The sequence below is a fragment of the Lotus japonicus genome, chromosome 6 (genome assembly GCF_012489685.1).
Source record: "Lotus japonicus ecotype B-129 chromosome 6, LjGifu_v1.2".
NCBI classification, from domain to species: domain Eukaryota; kingdom Viridiplantae; phylum Streptophyta; class Magnoliopsida; order Fabales; family Fabaceae; genus Lotus; species Lotus japonicus.
In genome coordinates this window covers 17,130,246-17,151,014 of record NC_080046.1, presented here as the reverse complement: position 1 = coordinate 17,151,014, position 20,769 = coordinate 17,130,246, and the positions used below count along the sequence as shown (strand labels likewise).

The following is a 20,769-nucleotide window of genomic DNA, read 5'->3' as shown; positions in this document are numbered from 1 at the left end:
CCTCAAGGATTTAGTTGGGATACAAAACAGGATTGACCAACATAATATTAAAAGAAGAGCATTGAACAAAAGAAGATAATATAAATTATGAGCATTGAGAAAAAAGAAGATAAAGATCGAATGCAATAAATTAAAGGTAAAATCCGAGATTGTTTTTGATTCCTTGAAACTGTCGTGAATATCTCAGTTCAAATTTTGAGATATCACCTAAATGAAGAAAGTTTTCCTAGCTAGGCTGCTCTATTCATCTCTAAGCCGCATAATTGGGCTCGCTCTACAACATAAGTTACCATAAATTTCCCATGGAAACAATTTAAAATTTTTTTTGTTGAATCCGCAGGAACTATAAGTTAATTTTTTTCAAGAATATAATTAAAATCCTTTCAAGAAGATCTAAAATGCATCCCAATTGGATTATTGGGAGGTATGCATGCCTTCACTAGACAAAATTGTGAGTCGGATATGCATTCTCATAACCATTATAATTATAATAAAGCCTCTCCCCCTTGGCAATATCACGAATAGCAACCAAAAAGACCCGGAATTGACCATTAACATTGTATCTTACACATGTACAGTTCTGCTTCTTCCTACCTTCCCTGCATTACAATTGAATATGTTTTAAAACAAGAAACACAGGAAATAGCAATAGTAAAAAAATTATTGTCAAGTGAGACATGCTTACTTAGTATGATTGTTGATGCCACTGATAAAGCGAGCAATGTTTCCGCGTTTATCAGCACATATAACAAGACCTTGAGAATGTTGTCTTGAAAGAAGAAGTGTCATCATACTGTCACCATCATCAGATTCTCGATTCTTAATGTAATCCACATCACCAGTGTACTCAGCAATAAATGTCATATCCTTGATTGGGCTATCAGCCTCCACGGTATAGCTACACCATAATATCAAGGAAAGTCAGCTAAATATTAAGGCAACATAAATTGGTTTTCTACATCATGCATGGTGATGAGTTCAAGATGTACCCTTCACGTGAATCGAAAACAACCATTAAGGGAGGGCATTCGCCTCTTGTACACATATCTTTGCAGTATTCCAAGGTCTTTGTGTCTTCCTTGGTGATAGTCTAAGCAGAAAAAAAAATTCTATCAAACAAGAACAAAATGATGGACACGTGCATTGTAATTAGTATGTTAGTTACAGGTAGAGTTCTAGGGGTAAAAAATCTACCAAGAAAATTAGTTAGTAGAGACCTGATGGACAACACCCATTTCTAAATTGGAGACATTAGCAGATTCAGGAGCCATTCCAGGCATGTATGTGAGGTGATCAATGTATTCCATATGCAAGGCTTTTAAAGCAGAAGCAAGGGAACCCATTTGTTTCAGTCTCTGGTCAGGATCTTCTGAAGGAATAAATGGTAACAGTATCCTCTTTTTCTTCTGGGCAACTAGAGGCCGAGATCTCCGGCGCCTCCTAGCATCTAGAAGTTCAGAACATATATCAAGAAAAAAGAACCATCCAATCAGGTAATATATTTATAATTATATAGACATGGAACGTAATTGAGGAAAAACTATACTTCAGTTCCCTTTACAAATTATCAGAATAATAAGAACATGATATCAAAACATTATAAAAAAGTGTAGAAAAAATTTACCCACTGATAACTCTGCTTGCCTCATTTACCAATAAAAGGTTATCAAGAGATTCATGGTACATTCTTTGTGCACTAGAAACAAACAACTGAAACAACCAAGTAAACAGTCTAGGAAAAGCATACAAAGCATGAATTTCAACAAAAACTTGATGCAAAAAATATCCACAGAGATATTAGCATGCCATGTTTATTGTGTTGTACTCACCAGATGTGCATGAAGAGCTGATAAAAATGTGGGGCGTTCAAATTTTTTTTTTTTAAATAATCCAAAATCTTTCTAGTCTATGAAAATACATAAAGTATATATAATATTTGAATGGTTAAGTTGCCATGTTAACTCTATTTGCTATTAAATCATAGACCACTTTTGAACCAGTCTTTCTATCTTAATGTCAAAAGTATCTTATAATTCAAAGTCCTAGTATAAATCATACTCCAACGTCCATTTCAATTTTTATTGTTCTGCCAACTTAACCACTAAGTCTTTCTATCATTAAGACTTCTTTTCCTTTTCATGTCTCTATTTCAAGCATCATCGTACTTACATTTCTTTATTTTTACGTGGCACTTGAGTTATCTATTGAGGTAATATGCTGCAATAAATTCATATTTTGGCATTAAAGTAGTTAAGAAAACAAAAATTTATTAGAAGGAAATTTGACCTGGATTCACGTAAGTTTTACATTAAATGACGCCAGTGAAGAAGTTTAGAGTCATTCATGAAAGGAAAAGAGAGGTTGAGGACACCTCTACATGCATGAAGTATATGCTAAACAAGCATATATAAATAACCACTTAGTCAAATATCCTCATAAAATTTTTAAAGACAAAGACACAGTCATAGACAAGCAGATATCATATTACTACTATTTAAGAACTCAATAAAAAGAGATCTTGTAGACGCGAACAAAATTAAAAGATGAATGTACTTTAATTTATCCTTAGTGTCACTATCATGAAAAAGGATTTAGAGAATAAAACATACAAATCTAAGAATTTGTTCACTCAACTCACAACAACCCCCAGCAATTGCAGCTTAATTTGATTAGACTACTTGTCATAGCATTATCTAAGAATTTATCTAAGAAAACATATCATAGCATTCTAAGAATTCGTCACTATCATGAAAAATGATTATAGAATAAAACATACAAGTCTAAGAATTTGTTCACTCAACTCACAACAACCCCAGCAATTGCAGCTTTGATTAGACTACATATCATATATAGCATTATCAGCATTGGAAATCAACTCAATTGCTCATCTTGTAATACCAACAACCAAGATAATCTATAACAAAATAAGCTCAAATTCATCGAACTTTGATGCAAACATTTGCAATCTATCTGCTGCATAATTTAGGAAACAAACCCTTTGCAACCATGGAATTGCATTGGCTAAGCCCTGAGCCAAACATGCATGATGCAGTCACAAACAAAATGACATAGTTTTAAATTGCGGACCGCAACCGCAATTGCGACCACAACTTAAAGGGGTTTTGAATCCCCATAACCGCATCGCAGCCCCAATTGTGGCCGCATCAACCAGCATTTGTCTACAACTCCATGATTAAACCACAATTGAAAAAGATCATCACATGAATTCATTTCACATCTATTATAATCTAAAAGAACAAGTTATACAATATATATAATTCATAAGAAATGCTCTAATACACAACTATTTATCTCATATATAATTCAGTGCAGCAATGGTATATATACAAAACCCAGAAGCAAAATTCAACCCACATTACTTCTACAAAACTAAACATTGATTGAAGCTCGATCAACAAATTAAATATCCAGACTCAGGCATGTATTCTCAAAAAAACAAAAGATTAATTAAGCATAAAAAGTGTGATATTAACGAATATATATGGTTGGTTGAATTTGAGTACATTACCCCGAGAAGGAGCTATGCGTTTTGTAACAAAATCACGCCTCTTAATCCCGAAAAATTTCAATATGCTATTATCTGTCAATCCTGAAACACAAAAACAATCACAAACACGATCCACATTCATCATCACAGATTCACAGGTGAGAGGCTTATCAAAAAAATCATCACAGGTGAGAAAAACAGCTCAAAACAGAAGAAACAAAAAAAAAACCACATTTTTTTGTTTTCACGAATCCCTTACTCTTAGGCTTCTTCGTCCTTGAGCACTTAGGGCAAAGCCATGATCCAATCGGAACCCTGATGACGATTGGACTCAGGCATTTCATGTGAAAGCCTTTGTCGCATTTGTCACAGAGCAGTAACTCGTCCGGCCGGTCGTCGGACCCGCATTGGTCACAGACAAGATCATCATAGTCCTCGCGTTCCACCACCGTGTAGCGCGCCTTCGCCATTATCTCATCCATGTACTTCCACTTCTGCACCGGCGACTCCGGCGGTGACTCCGGCGAGCCCTCCAGCTCATGCATGCAGAAGCTCATGGGTCAGTTGAGGAATCAGAGAAGCTTTGAGAGTTTTGTAGAAATGAACGTTTTGCAGAGAGAAAGAGGAGAAGAAGAGGGTGTGAAGGATGAAGAAGGAGAATATAAATGTGTTTTTGTTTTTGCATGCAACTTTTCAGAAAAGCTCGCACTGTTTTGGGGATTTATTTCCTTACCGGGTGGGTTATAACTGTTGATGGGTCAACTCTTTTGACATTTTATTATTATTAATTTTTTTTAATTTTGGGGGAAAATTGAGCATTAATTATGTAATTATTAAATCATTTAATATTTATTTTAAAATATAATTTTAAATTATTTAAATATTATTTCATTAATTGGAGTTTTTATTATTAAATTTATGATTTGACTAAATAATTATTATTATATCTTTTAATACCTAACATTAAAATATTCATTATATTTTATAATATTTTATAATTAAAATATAATATTTAAATAATTTTAATATTTAATAATTTAATCAAATGTATGAGATGTTTTGAAATTAATATTTAATATAATTAGTAGTATAAATAGTCATTAATAATTAATTTGTATTACCAATAATGCAAGGAATTCATCTTGATGGGTCAACTCTTTTGAAATTTTTTTTTACTATTTCTTTAATGGTATAATTATTAAATTATTTAATATTTATTTTAACATATACTTATTAAACTATTTAAATATTATTTTATTAATTGGATTTTTTATTTTTAAATTATGATTTGACTAAATAATAGTTATTTTATTATTTAATACTTAATATATTTTATATATAAATATTAATTAATTGTATTTTTAATTAACATATAATATTTAAATGATTTTAATATTTAACTAATTTATATTACCAATAATGCAAGGAATTCATCTTGATTAATAATTAATATTTAGCTAGTTTTATTATTTGATATTTAACTTTATATATGTTTGAGGAGAATTAAGGTATAAAGTAATACCATCATTACTAAAATGTTCAAAGTCAATTTTACATATAAACTAGATATGTAACTATTATAGTTTAACTAATTAAAAGTTAAAATATTATTTAATTATTTACTTACAATATTTTTTAAAATTATATAAAACTATTATAGTTTAACTAATTAAAAGTTAAAATATTATTTAATTATAAACATAAAAAATTGTGTTAAGACATTTCAATAAATATTATTGTAGTTATTTTTGTATAAATAATTAGTATTACTCAAATTTAGTTATTTGCATAGAAATAATTTTAACAATTGAAAATTTTATTTATTTAAGAATATGAAAAATTATTAATTTAACTTGAAATATTTAAATTACGTAAAAAATGTTAAGTAATAAGTGTTTAATGTCATGAAATAAGTTTTAATATCATTTTTATACTTTTTACCTAGAAAGTCTTTTGTTGTGACATGTCAAGACCAAAAAGAATAAATTCAATTTAATCTTTTGAATTATAATACGTGGTAACTTAAATAGCCTTTCGACAACAAAAAAAATAGTCTAAGATATTATATATCTTGCAAATTTAATTTTTTTAAACTTATTTGGTTTGCGAATGTTTTCGCACAGCCGATAGTTTTGAGACTAATCCCTTGAGCCTCAACGGTCACGTTAAGTGGATACGCAAAGCCTCTTACAACAAATATTTGTTAAACTTTGGCCATTATTATTTTTCTCTATTATGCTTTCTCGAATAAATTTTTTTTTGAAAGCTAAATATATATTATTGATAGAAAGAAAGAACCATGAGAACAACCCTCTCAAGAAAATACTTCAAAACTACCAAACCTAGGAGGGCAAAACTTGTAAATGTGCCTCGTTAAAACCTTCATAGGAAAAACTCAATGCTCGTTAATTTTTACTACTATATCATAGATCAAAAAATATATTTAAATATTTCTTTCAATAACGCACATATATTATAATTAATATTAAATACCTTTTAGCGTCATCATTCAATTTTAAAATATTCTATCCATATTATTTATTATTAAATAATTTTAATTTTTAATATTTTTCAAATGCAAAATTTAAGATAATTTCCGTGTTTTTTTTAAAAGCCAAATTTAAGTTGATGAATGTTGTTATTTAATGTAAGTAGTTGAATATTTTTTGACAATACAACTTTTTCTATTTTTAATTATTTGTTAATATGTTAGTTTTATGGTTTAATGTATTTGATGTAAAAATAAAGTCTCTTTTACATATAAAATTGTTTTTTAATTTGAAAACTATTTTATCTAAATTATTTGTTAATAAATATTATTTTCTTATTGAATTGAATTTTTGATATTTGTGAAATACAAAAATCAAGTAAATTTAAAGTTTATGAATGTTGTTAGTTAATGTAAGTAGTTGAATGGTGTTTGACAATATAATTTTTTTCAATTTTAGTTTTATTATTGTTTAATATATTTATTACAACTTTTTTTTTGTTTGGGTGTTTTTAATACAAAGCAACACTTGAGTTTTGCTTAAGTATTTAATGCTAAAACTCAAGTGTGCTTTACATATATATATAGATATATTACATTAATTTATGTTTTTTATAAAGCAAAAAATATTTAATATATATGAAATGTTGAGAAATAACCCCTCTCAACACGGGTACAATACCTAGTCAGCATAAAGTACGACAAAAACTCAACCATTATAGCAGAAACACCTCCTAAAAAACCTCTAAACACATCCTACAAAACTTAATTTATGTATCTGTTATGTATTGAAATCATTTTCAAAATAATACGCACATATAAAAGGTCAAATTTTTCAAAATTAGTTTTTTTAAATAATAAGCTCATTTTTTCGTTATTACTAATTTATAATTTTTTAATGAGTGGGAAAATTGATGATTAATTCTAATTATGAAATTATTTGATATTTATTTTTAAATACAATTATTAGACGTTATAAATAGTACTTCATTAATTGCAATTTGTTATTTTCAATTATGATTTTATTAAAGAATACTTATTTGTTTTTAATACTTAATAATTTATATATATATATAAATATTAAATAATTATATCCTATTATTTTTTAAAATTAATAATTTAAGTAATTTTAATATTTTAATTTTAATCATAGTTCGAGAGATTTTCAAAATAATGTTTAATATAAATAATAATTTTGTTTTGATAAGGTCAAGGACTAGAAGTGCGCATCATTGGATTTTGTGATTCGTCATTTCTTCGATTGTGCTACTTACCTTTGAAGTAGTTGAAGCTTGGGTTTCATGCTATGGTTTACCTTGTCGATTATACTAGTTTTGCTTGAACGGATGTTGATTCTTTTGTTGATATGTGTACTCTTTTTCCTTATTAGGGTTTTTTCTTCAGAGTTTTTCCTAGTAAGGTTTTAACGAGGCACTTTCTTCAGAGATGATCATCCTTGGGGTAGGCGGGTAGCGGCGTGGTAGATGGTTTTAGGCATGGCGTTCAACGTTTGGTGGCTTTGGTTGTGTTTGGTTGCTTGGTTTCTAGGTTGTGATAGCAACAACTTTCGTTCTGGTCTCGTTGTTTGGTAGGTGTATGCGCACACATAGTCCTCCGGTGGTCGTTACTGCTGGAGTTGGTCATGAAGTTGTTGTTATTGCCCTTGAAGCTAGGTGCTGAATGCAACTGAGAGGCTTTGCGTTGAATGCTTTCGTTGTTTGCGGTTTTGTGTTGTTAGCGATCGTTGTTTGTTGTTGGTGTTAGTGATCGTTGTTAATGGCCATTTTTTGCAATCGTTGTAATTAGTCCAAGTCGAGAGGATTATTTCTCGACTTCTTATTCAATAAATATTTTGCTTTCAAAAAAAAATTAATTTGTATTGATATTCATTATTATTATTATTATTATTTCAATTTTCAATTTTTTTACTATTTGGGAAATATTTATCATTAGTTAAAATTATTTAATATTTATTTTTGAATATATTTAGTTAATATTTTGAATATTATTTCATTAATTGGAGTTTGTTATTTTTCAATTATGATTTGACTAAACAATAATTATTCCCTTTCAAAAAATAATAGTTATTTTTTATACCTAATAAATTTTACATATATCAGAAGCGAAGAAAGAGGCTCAGAATCTACGGTGCCACTTTTCATATCGATTGCATTTGTGGTCCTCTGTCGGATGTCATCATTGGACATCTTCATGCATTTCTTTGTCTTCCGAGTTGCATGTGTAACTTGATAGTGGTTCTCCCTTCCTATTTCGTTTTCCTACTCTTGTTAGCATTTGTAATCTTAGTCACATTTGTCCTCTCCAATTTAAGTGTATATGAATGTGTACAAGCTCAGAAAGTCTACTTTTGCAAGTGATTCTTGTTATTTTTTTTGTAATATATGTTTCCACCAAAGAATTCATCTAAAGATGCTGGTTTCATTTGTCTGTAAATGTTTGTGTTTTTTGTAATGCTTACAATTTGGCTGACGAAAAAAAATAACTATTTTAATTAATTATTTATAATATTTTTATAACTAATAATTAACATTTTAACTAGTTTTTTATTTAATATTTTAACATGTGTATGAGATATAATTTTAAATTAATATCTAATATAATTAATAATTAACATTTTTTATGCTCCTTTATTGCAGTTGGTTATTTTCTTTTTTCTTGTACTTTGTTTGTTTATTTCAGCTAGGGGCTTTTTGAACTTTCTAGCCATTTGCTTTTTTTTATATTCTTTTATCTTGGTGAAATAAATTCATCTTTCTAAGAAAAAAAAAATTCATTAGCAACTAATTAGTATTTTCATTAATTTAATGAATTCTTCTTTTTTAACAATTAATATTTAACATTTTAAGTGTATGTATTATACCAACAATATGTTGGTTTAGAGGTAAGCAAACTATACTCCCTTAAGGGTAAGCATTTAACACTTTGATCTTTGAGAAAATAATTTTTTGATTAATATAATAGATATATTCCAGTGTGTTGCACAAAACTATTCACAGTAATTTATAAAAGTAATTAAGGTAAATCATTTTCATAAATGATTTTTATAAATATCAAAGTAATTTAAACATTAATTTTTTTGAGTTTTTAATATTTAAATTATAGTAATGATAGATGGTGCAACAACAAAATGAACGAAAGTGTAGATATCATCGAATTAAATAGTTACATGAACTCATATATTTTCTTTCATGCCAATGTGATTTTTAAACAAGTAAAACAAGGGTCGTGCCATAATCGTGCAGTAATGGCTGGTGTCATATAACACCTCCCTTTTGCAGTAATGATAGATGGCATGACACAAAAGTGGACAAATACCTAGTGAACGATCGGTTAAATGATTTAAATGATGATCTCATATCTTTTATTTGATGCAAATATGATTTTCTAAAAGGTAAAACCAGGGTTGTGGCATAATTGTGTTGTGATGGCTCATCCCATACAGCTACATTACCTCCCTTTAAATTATAATAGTTTATCTTTTAAAATATTTAACATCATTAATTAAATTTTTTAGACCTACGTCATAGATAACTTTATCTTTTATGTTTTTTCAAGTTAATTTTAGTAATATATATATATATATAATATCAAATGTATATAAAAGTATAAACTATGTTGAACGTGAGTGATTGAGTGAATAAGTTTAGTGAAAGAAAGAATTCTTCATTTTTTACAATGTGTTATGATTAAGAAAGCATTAGGTGCCACTTCACAGAGCCACCTGGCAACTGATATGCCCAAAGTAGGATATGGGCATGATTCGGTTAGGCGGAGCAACCGAGCCCACAAAATGTCCGCACGTTTTAGGGTTTGAGTGAGTATTTTAAGAGGGGAAAAATCATGTGTGAGGATTAGGATTTATCTGACTAGGTTATGTTCTCTACTGGTTCCCTTCTCTCTGTTTTCTTTTCTTGCTAGTGAGATTTTCTTCTTCCTGTCATGTTTTGGAACAATTTCTTCAATTAAATAAAATTGCTACTGTTTCCTTCATCTCATTGTTGAATCTGTGATTAGAGGCTTGTTGGTTTCTGAATTTTTTGCTGCAGTATTTATATTTTTAAACTTGGTGCTTTCATTGAGTCTTGAACATGGAAGAAAACACTCGTTTGAAGGAATTGGCTTTCGATTTGAAACGAGCTTCCGAGACGCTGGAGGTTCATGAAAATCCGCACAAGGCGACCCAACAACATTTGGCTCGTGTTGAGAATACGCTATCTTCTGTTCAACACACCCTTGATTCTCTCACCCGTGCTATTGACCGTCCTTCCGTCTCTTTGCCGATGGGAACATCGAACCCACTGCACAGGCCTTCGGTGAAATTGGATTTTCTGCGATTTAACGACACAGAACCTCTCAATTGGTTATTTCGAGCGGAACAATTTTTCTCATATTATGGAACTCCTGATTCGCAGCGACTCACCATTGTTGCGGTACACTTCGAAGGATCGATGGTGCCATGGTTTCAGATGTTGCAAAAGTCCAACCAGCTATCTACTTAGGCTGACCTTGTACATGTTGTGGAGGAGCAATTCAGACCATCTCAATTTGATTGTCCTCGGGCTCGTCTTTACAAGCTCACGCAAACTAATACCGTCGCCGCTTTCTACAGTGAGTTCATGATATTGGCTAATCGTGTGGACGGCTTGAGTGATGATGCTTTATTGGATTGTTTTATTAGCGGGTTGAAAGAGCTAATTCGTCGGGATGTGATCGAACAGTCTCTGAAATCGTTGTTGCGGGCAGTCTCGTTGGCTAGACTCTATGATGTGAAAGTTAGTTTGGGTTCTTCCACACGGGTTTCCCGTCCAGCCTCGCTTGTTTCTGGTAAACCTTCCTCATTTGTTTCATCTACCTCGCATTCTTCCATCGCTGGTTCAACCTCATCGTCTACACCACTTTTCCCGACACCAGTTACCAAACCGTTGAGTTCGATCAAACGGATATCTTCTGCAGAGATGCAAATTCATCGTGAAAAGGGCCTTTGCTTCACATGTGATGAGAAGTACACTTGGAATCATAAATGTCCTAACAAGCATCTTATGTTGCTCTTTACAGATTCTGATGATTGTGCCCAAGACTCTTCTTTAGAGTTTGTACCTCATATTGAGCTCGAAGCTTCAGGGGAACCTCCGCCATCGCTGTTAGATCAAGTTTTGATCTAGTAGTACAACTCTATGTTTTGATGATTACATGTTAACTATTGTGTATGAACAATTGTGGTACTCTAACGTTGTTTTCTGGGTGTTCTAATGACAGGCTATGACTCTGGTCTTATTTCACATAATTTAGAAGCACTTTGCTAAAAGAGTAACCTCCGCAACGCTTTCGCACTTACTATGTTCAATCTGAACAGTAGATTAAGCTTCAGAAGATCTGAAGATTATAAAGCTCTGATATGGATTCAGCTCACTAGAAGCTCTAAAGGATCAGAAGCTCTGAAGGATCAGAAGCTCTGAAGGTCCAGAAGTTGAGTAGTGAAGATTCTGAAGTCCAAGAGTAAGCTGGCTCTGAAGAGCAAGTACTTCTCCTCTGAGTCCAGAAGCAGAAGGTACAAAGGTCAGAGGATCCAAGCTTCCTTCTGACTCTGATCACCAAGCTTCACAAGTTCCAATATGAAGCATCACTCTAATCAGAAGTCAACTAGGATAAAGGTCATGTCACTATCCAAAGTACAAAAGCAATCGTACCATTCCTGACGACCTTACCTAACTTATTCAGCCACAGCAGAACCTGGAAAACCCAGATCTGCCCTCCAACAGTAGCATTCCATGCAAACTTCCAAACCTAATTCCTTGGAGTATATAAAGAGGCTGAAGATGAAAGATGCCGCCTGAAGAAACTTTGTCGAAGCTCACGCGAAATTCAAATATTCTCTCAAGCAATCTTTCTTCACATTGTACTAATTGTGTTTACTATTAGCTTTCTAAGAAGCATTTCCTTGTAAACCAAAACTTTCAAACAGTTGTTTGTTTTTCCTTAAGGAGACCAAGGTTGGTCGGTGTAACACCCCGATTTCGGTGGCGTCACTTTAGTAACCAAAAGAAAATACTTTAAGCGGAAAAACGTGAATTATTTTTTTTCGACAACATAACTAAAGACAAAAAGCAATAAAACTCCCCAACAAAAGATAAAAGGAACTACTATACAACTATATATACATGCCTCGTGTCGGGTGACAGAAAAGAGTAACGCCCGAAGGCAATATGTACAGTCCAAGATGAAGATACTGTGTCCGCAACACTAACCTACAAAAACTGAGAGCAAGTTGGCCCAGCGGCCTAAGAAAAGACCCCCTAAATCCAACCAGCTCTCTGTGATCTCCATAGGAAACCACACAAAAGCTACCGGTAGGAAAACTACCCTGTCCCCAAAACGGAAGCATGACGGTCAGAGCATCGACACAACTCCTACACTATCCCTACCCGAGGAGCCCACACTAGCACTCGATCCTACATGCTAGCGCGGTCGTCATCCGAATCTGCATCCAGGACGACTAGGTCGACGTACTCAACACTGCCCTCTCTGTCCACCCTAATGCGCTCCCGCACTGGACTCTCGGGCTCGGGGCCCGGAACGAGATCCGCAACGACAGCAGCAGCAGTAGACGGACTAGACTCCGTCGAAGCCCCACCTACTGGCAACTCCTCAGAAGGGTCCTCATCATCTGAAGGAGATGGTGGCGGTGGAGGTACTCCCAAGCCGGGTCCACAGTGTACTCCTGGAGGCAGGTTGAAGCTCACTATGTGCCTCCTCATCACTCCCTCCGTCAAGCGTCCGAATCGATCGACACGGTCCTCCATGATCCGACCGGTGTAGGTCGCACGGTGGCCCTCGGGATCGACCACCCATGCACCTGGGTCGTCTTGGTCAAGCATCTCGTACCTGGTCCCCCCTGACGGGCTGACCATGGTAAACCAATCCCCCATACTCATCTGACAAATGGCGTAGTCCGCCCAAACACACACAGCAGACGCGAGGGTCAACTCCAAAGAATTATATAATTAATAAAACCAGATATAATTATAGGATAATAAATACTAGCCTCTCAGGCTTATAAGTTTTGGGATAGCTTCCTAGGGTTGCATGTATCACAATAAATATAAAGAGCCATAAAAACAAGTAGCATGCCTCAAAAATAGGATAAACAGTTACCAATCACACTCAGCAACTAAGTTAGCATGTATGTTGCATGAAATGCAATGCTGGGTAACAAAATGCATTCCGGAAGAAGGATGGACATCAACGAGACGGCCCTAACACCAGCCACGGTGGGTACCTTCCTGCTCGCGTGTCTCTTACACCACACAAAAGTAGTCAGATCAGCAGTGAACCCGTAGGTCTGCCATTCCGTCTGCTACTGAGGACCACCGTAGTGTCCTAAATATGGAAATCCGGGTCTTATGACCATTTTGGAATCCACCGAGGTCCGGTATCACGCCGTGTATTAACCTCAAAATGAGTGCATGAATGCAAGTGATTAGCCAAACAACGTCTCCGACCTCACCCGACACGTCGCCACGTGTTCTAGATTAACTTAAAGTCTCTAAAAGAATACCCTAAGGTAAATGTCGATTCTGCGACAAAATACAATTAATCATAAACAAAAGAGTGCAACCACTCACGACAACTCTTCGAGTCATCAATGCTCTCACGAAGTCTCACGCTTCTGTGGAGTCTCACACATTCACAAAGTCTCACGCTTCAGTGAAGTTTTATGCTTTCACAAGGTCTCACGCCTCAGTGAATTTACACACTTGCACGAAGTCTCACGCTTCAATGAAGTATCATGCTGTTCACGAGGTCTCACGCCTCAGTGAAGATCCATGCTTTCCACAAGGTCTCACGCCTCAGTGGAGTATCACGCATTCACAAGGTCTCACACCTCCGTGAAGCTTCTCGGCTCATCCCTTGGATGGCTAAACAAACTGCTCCCAGAGCGAATGAGTATCAACATACCCAAAACTCGAAATCTTCCCAACACTTGGATCCGACGACACTTCTCATTTTCCAAAACTAAACTTCAATCCAAAGCTTGCATCCGAGATTGTTATCTTTATTTAAAGGTTTAGAGGTTGTTTAATATCTTATGAATTTCTTTATAAAAATAGCTCTTTTTAGTCTTATCGTATTCCCTATGAGTTCAAAGTTCCCATAAACCCAAGTAATTCCCTGAGAAGGTCTCGATCCATTGGAGCATGACAAGGTCCGAACTCCGTTCGTCCTTTTAAAACTCTCTCAAAATCTCATAAAAATTCGGCATGACCTGCCCGTAATCCTCACTTTTCAGAATCTCAGGTACAAGTGGAATAGCATCATTGAAACAGCTCAACCAAAAGACATAAACAGCATATTCCAACACATCCTAAGTTAACCATGTAGCACATAGCATGTGAATCATTTAGCACACAATATCATGGCATCAAGTACTCAACAAGTTCGGCCGAAGCCTCAGAAATCATTTCAGACATTTAGCAATTAGGTGCATAACACATAAATCAAGTCGAATTTCATCGACACCTAAAGCATTATCTAGTAATTCAGAGAGTAGCCCTCACCGGTGGGTCTTCCAGCTTCCTCCTCCAAATGTTCTTCAAGCTCTTCTCCTTGGTTTCTTGGAATCTCCTCAAACGAACCTTAAGCAAAAATCACAGAAATCAACACCAAGAGTCAGAAACTCAGCAATCAAAGAGTCCTAGGGTTACACAGTACACTACTACCTCCGTGGTACGACAATCTAACGCGTTAAGACAAGTTTTCGAAAAATCGGATTCTCCTCCCCCCTTGATATAGCTCTCGGCCACTTTCCTTAATTGGGAGGGTCGATTTTTCTTCGATCAAACTTGGTTCCTAGGTTAACATAAGCCGTAACTAAGACGGTTCTAGGCTCGGAAAAATTTTCGGATCGAAAACTGATATAGGGGTAGTTTGGTCATTATTTTTAGCTCAGAATTTCAAAATTGGATTTTTGAAAAACAAATTGGATGGGGACGTCCACAACGACGTTTATGACGACAAATCCTACTAGCACTAAGCCAAGTCGATAGATTAGAGCGTAAAGGTTGCGACTTTGGCGAAAAATGGGTATTTAGGGTAGAAATTGATCCCGGCGGCATTTCGTCGACATTTGACAAAATCTAATCCGCAGAACACGCTCAGGAGCATGCAGGGAAGAAGTTTAGACGCTGAAATCAACTGATTTGAACAGTTTTTCAAAAACCTCAAAATTTTGAACTCAGAAAGTCGCAGGAGAAATGGACAGAAACGACGATTCGAAGGAGAGTATAGATTACCTACCTCGAGGTCTTCGATTAGTGACGAACGGTGAAGCAAACGGGCAAGAATCGACGAAGATCCGGATCTCTCTCTCTCTCTAGAAACTCGCGGCTTTGGGGGGTGGGGAAAATGGGTTTTGTGAAAAAAATCTAATTTTTCAACTATTTATAGGTTTTGGAAAAAACGGAAAAATGATTTTTTTGCGATTCCGATTTTTCCTGCGCGTTCCTTTGCGCATTCTAAGATAGGTTCTGGCGACAGAATTCCAGAACTCAAAATAGAATTCTTGGAATTAAACCAAAAGATCCAAAATCGGCATAAGTCGGTGTAAGTCGGTTTATCCCGAAAAACTACTTTTTGCAGTGATCGTCGGATGAGAAAACTTCCTTCTGAAGAAAGATTAGGAATGATGAGAGATGTAGGAGAACGCGGGTGGAATCTTCGTTTGAGTTTCCGGATAGAAAAAGTCTTCATCGTCTGTCGATCTTAGGTTTTCCGAACTATCAGGGATTCCGTTTCGGCAAACTTCCGAGAATTGGAATTTGACGTTCGTACATTCCAGGATTTCGCATCGAAATGGTTGTTTAAGGACGGAAAAGAGAAGTTCTAACATTTCTCTGAGGATTTTTGGAATTAGTTTCCATCGTGTCCTAAAGCGTAAATTAACTATTCACTAATACCTTCGACCTAGGATTAAGCGTATGTTAGTCGTGCTATAACTCTTTCGGTTTTTCGATACATTCTTGGACTTTTCCTGAACCTCTTTCCTTCCCAAATTTATCTTAATCAAATAACTTATTTATTTTATTCACTTATCCAAAGCGTTAAAACTTGGGCCTTACATTACTACCCTCCAAAAAGAAAGTTTCGACCTCGAAACTTAAGGGTCAGTAAAAAGTTCTGGATACTGTTCCTTGATCTTTTCCTTCAGCTCCCACGTTGCATCACCGGTGTCCTTGTTCCAAATAACCTTCACTAACTCGATCTCTTTACCCCTCAACTGCTTTACCCTTGTGTCACCAATGCTGATTGGCGGTGTCTCGAAAGACAAGTTATCCTTCAACTCAATGTCATCCAGCTCGATGACGTGCATCGGATCAGCAATATACTTCCGCAGTTGTGACACATGGAATACATCGTGAACGTTTGATAGAAAAGGCGGTAGTGCGATCTGATAAGCTACCGGTCCTACACGACGAGTAATCTGATAAGGTCCAATGAACTTTGGCGTCAGCTTTCTTGACTTGATTGCTCGACCAACTCCTGTAGTCTGGGTAACTCGCAAAAACACATGATCCCCTTCTTCAAATTCCAGGGTTCTGCGCCTTTGATCTGCATAGCTCTTCTGTCTACTCTGAGAAGCCTTCATCTTTTCCCTGATCTGTTTAATCTTCTCAGTTGTCTGTTGCAGAAGTTCCGGTCCTACTAACAAATTCTCTCCATCTTGATACCAACATAAAGGTGTTCTACACTTGCGGCCATACAATGCCTCATACGGTGCCATACCTATGGTCGTATGAAAACTGTTGTTATATGTGAATTCAATCAGTGGCAATAGGGTGTCCCAACTGCCCTTATTGTCTAACACGCAAGCTCGTAGCAAATCCTCCAATGATTGGATAGTTCTCTCAGTTTGCCCATCAGTCTGTGGATGATAAGCAGAGCTTAATCTCAGCCTCGTTCCCAAAGCCTCATGAAGAGCTCCCCACAGATGTGAAGTAAACTTCGGGTCTCTATCGGAAACGATACTTGTTGGCACTCCATGAAGTCGCACAATCTCAGCTATATAAATCTCTGATAGCTTATCCACGTTGTACGTAGTTCTCACCGGTATGAAATGAGCCGACTTAGTCAGTCGATCCACGATTACCCAAATCGAGTCATATCCTCTTTGAGTTCTTGGTAATGCCACGACAAAATCCATCGATATGCTATCCCATTTCCATTGAGGTACATCCAAGCTTTGTAGCATACCCGCAGATTTCTGATGTTCCACCTTCGCCTTTTGACAGGTCAAACATGCAGCTACATATTCTGCCACTTGTCTTTTCATTCCTGGCCACCAAAAATTCACCTTCAAGTCCTGGTGCATCTTTTTCATTCCAGGGTGAATGCTCAGCTTACTTTTATGACCTTCGTCCAGTATCAACCTCCTTAGGTCAGGGTTGTTGGGTACGCAAACTCTACCCTTACACCGTAGGATATTGTCACTTCCTACCTTGAATTCCGGGTCCTTACCCTGAATTACCAAATTCCTTTTTCCGAGTAAAAATTCATCTTGTAACTGTTGGTCTCGGATTTCTTCCATCAATCCATTGGTAATCCTGATCATCCCGAACCTCAGTTCTCCCTCGGATAATCTTACGTCCAAACTCAAATCTCGGAATTGTTCCAGCAGTTGTAGCTCCTTCACCATCATTGACGAGATATGCATTTTCCTGCTCAATGCATCAGCAACAACATTAGCTTTTCCAGGATGGTATTGTAAGGTAAAATCGTAATCCTTGAGAAACTCCATCCAACGTCGTTGTCTCATGTTCAACTCCTTCTGGTCAAACAAGTACTTCAAGCTCTTGTGATCGCTAAATATGGTGAAATTGCATCCATATAAGTGATGTCTCCAGATCTTCAACGAAAACACAATGGCAGCAAGTTCTAAGTCATGAGTCGGATAGTTCTTCTCATGAGTCTTCAGTTGTCGTGAAGCATAAGCCACCACTTTCCGATGCTGCATCAGCACACATCCCAAACCTTGATGCGAAGCATCACAGTACACTTCATACGGTTCCTCTGGTTGCGGTAAGACGAGTACAGGTGACGTCGTCAAACGTTCCTTCATTGTCTGAAAACTAGTTTCGCACGCTTCGGTCCATGCAAAAGGTTGATCCTTTCTCGTGAGTTGAGTCAAGGGTCCAACGATCTTGGCGAAATTCTCAATGAAGCGACGATAGTATCCCGCCAAACCGACAAAACTCCTGATCTCAGTCACGGTCTTTGGCCGTTCCCATGACAACACCGTCTCTACCTTTGCTGGATCCACAGCTATACCTTCTTTAGAAATCACATGGCCCAAGAATTTTACCTCTTCGAGCCAAAATTCACACTTAGAAGGGTTGGCGTACAACTTTGTCTCTCTCAACACTTGTAAAACCTGACGCAAGTGCCCTTCATGATCTTCAGCGTTCTTTGAGTAGATCAGAATGTCGTCGATAAACACCACGACGAATCGATCCAAGAACGGATGGAATGTCCTGTTCATGTAATCCATGAAGATAGCAGGTGCGTTTGTCACCCCAAATGGCATCACTAGATACTCATAGTGTCCATAACGAGTCCGGAATGCCGTCTTCTGGATATCCTCAGTCTTTACTCTAATTTGATGGTAACCCGACTTCAGGTCTATCTTTGAGAATATCGCAGCTCCTCGTAGTTGATCCATCAAATCATCAATTCTGGGTAGCGGATACCTATTCTTGACGGTTACTTTGTTCAGTTGTCGATAGTCGACACAAAGTCTAGATTTCCCATCCTTCTTCTTCACCAATAAGACGGGTGCTCCCCAAGGTGAAACGCTTGGTCGGATGAATCCTTTCGACAGAAGATCCTCAAGTTGAGACTTCAACTCCACCAATTCCGCAGGTGCCATCCGATATGGTGCAATCGAAATCGGTCCTGTTCCCGGTACGATGTCAATAGCAAACTCAATGTCGCGTACAGGCGGCAAACCAGGTACATCGACAGGAAAAACATCCGCGAAGTCCCTCACAACTGGAATATTACTCACTTCCGAATTTCCTTTACTCTCCAAGCTCAACAAAACTGAATACTCTTGAGATCCTTCATTCAGAGAGACATTAATATGATTGGCGGATAGATACTCGGAAAGGTCCGAGTCAGGAAATACCACTCTCTTTCGGCTACAGTCCAGAAGACAATGGTAGTGAGACAACCAGTCCATCCCTAGGATAACATCTAGGTTCTTGAGAGTTAGGCACACTAGGTTAGCATGGTAAACTTTATCCCTATAGGTTACTGGGCAATACATGCATGCAGTATTGGCAAGCAGAGTTTTGGCAGGTGTGGTAACTATAAGATCGAAACTCAAAGCAGTAACGGGAAGTTTTAATCTAGTAGCACATTCCCTAGAGATAAAAGAGTGCGTTGCTCCGGAATCAAAAAGTACAGTTAGGAGATTACCGTCAATCTCGCAATCTCCCCTGATCAGACCATCAACATCTTCAGCTTCTTCACCATCCATGGTGTAGACTCTTGCCTTGGCAGCAGGACGCTTCCCACGAGCAGTGTTTACAGCTGGTTCTGTCTTAGGTGCTCTGCATTGAGCAGCAGTATGCCCCAACTTGTTACAGTTAAAGCATTTGGGCCTCATGTCAGTACAAGCATTGGCATAGTGCCCAGGCTGCCCACATCTGTAACAGGTCATCTCCCTGTTCACAGTCTGACCTCCAGAACCTCCAGCAGTACCCACCATGGGCCTATAAGATCCTGAAGCAATTCCTCTACCTGCAGGACGTTGATACGGCTTCCTACTCTGAAATCTCCCTCTGCCTTGAAAATTTTGAGAGCCCGACCTCATCGGCCCTCCTGTCCCAACACGGTTCAGTCTCCTGTTCTTCATTATCTCCACCTCAGTGGCTTTCTCAACCAAAGTCTGAAAACGAGTGATCCCCAACGGTTTCACCGAGTCTTCAATATCGGGCCTCAGCCCATTCACAAAGCGCTTGCACATGTAGGGTTCATCGACCCCATTGCGGAAGAATCGAAAGTGCTTGGCCAACGATTCCAGCTTGGCAGCATATTCCGGGATGGACATGCTACCCTGACGAAGTGTCAGGAATTGCGACTCACGCTCGTCCCGCGCACTATCTGGAAAATACTTTTCCAGAAAAGCAGCACGAAACGAAGTCCAGTTCACTTCCAGGTTGTTTGCTTCCATCATTCCTCTGGCGCCTCTCCACCAGTACTCAGCATCACCCAACAGTAGAAAGGTTGCCATTCCCACCTTGGCCCCCTCAGCAGTCTGCAATACACCGAAGATCTTTTCAATCTCCTGGATCCAGAGATCCGCTTTGTCCGGGTCCGTACCCCCCGAGAACTTAGGTGGATCCTGTCTCCTAAAATCATTCAGGCCTCTGTTCTGATCCATTGTCACTTCCCTCTGGCGTTGGTGCTGATCACGTGCCTCCTCAGCAGCACGCCTCATAGCATTATCGTTTGCCTGTGCAGTCACAGCTTGGGCCATAGTGGCCATCATCTCAGCTAGTTGGTTAGCGTTCACCATGTTCTGCTAAATTAACAAACAGTTAGTGCTCATCATAAGATAGCATCCAAAATCACTATACAATATGATTAAGCAATAACTTCAAACAATTCTAAGCGAAAAATCGCTTGGCAGACAATCAATTTTTACTCTTTGCAGAGTCACACAACCTAGCACAGAAGACCTATTCCCCAAAGACTC

At 36.8% G+C, this 20,769-nt stretch overlaps 1 protein-coding gene across 1 annotated transcript; it reads right to left on the bottom strand.

Annotated features, from left to right (window-relative positions):
• Positions 1 to 439: 439 nt before the first annotated feature.
• On the bottom strand, positions 440 to 4,065 carry LOC130725018 (probable Histone-lysine N-methyltransferase ATXR5). Its single transcript, XM_057576282.1, has 6 exons — positions 3,768 to 4,065; positions 3,530 to 3,610; positions 1,218 to 1,447; positions 990 to 1,090; positions 686 to 898; positions 440 to 599 (listed from the first exon to the last, which is right to left on the bottom strand). Exons 1-6 carry the CDS (start codon positions 4,063 to 4,065, stop codon positions 440 to 442), a joined length of 1,083 nt encoding a protein of 360 aa, XP_057432265.1.
• Positions 4,066 to 20,769: the final 16,704 nt, after the last annotated feature.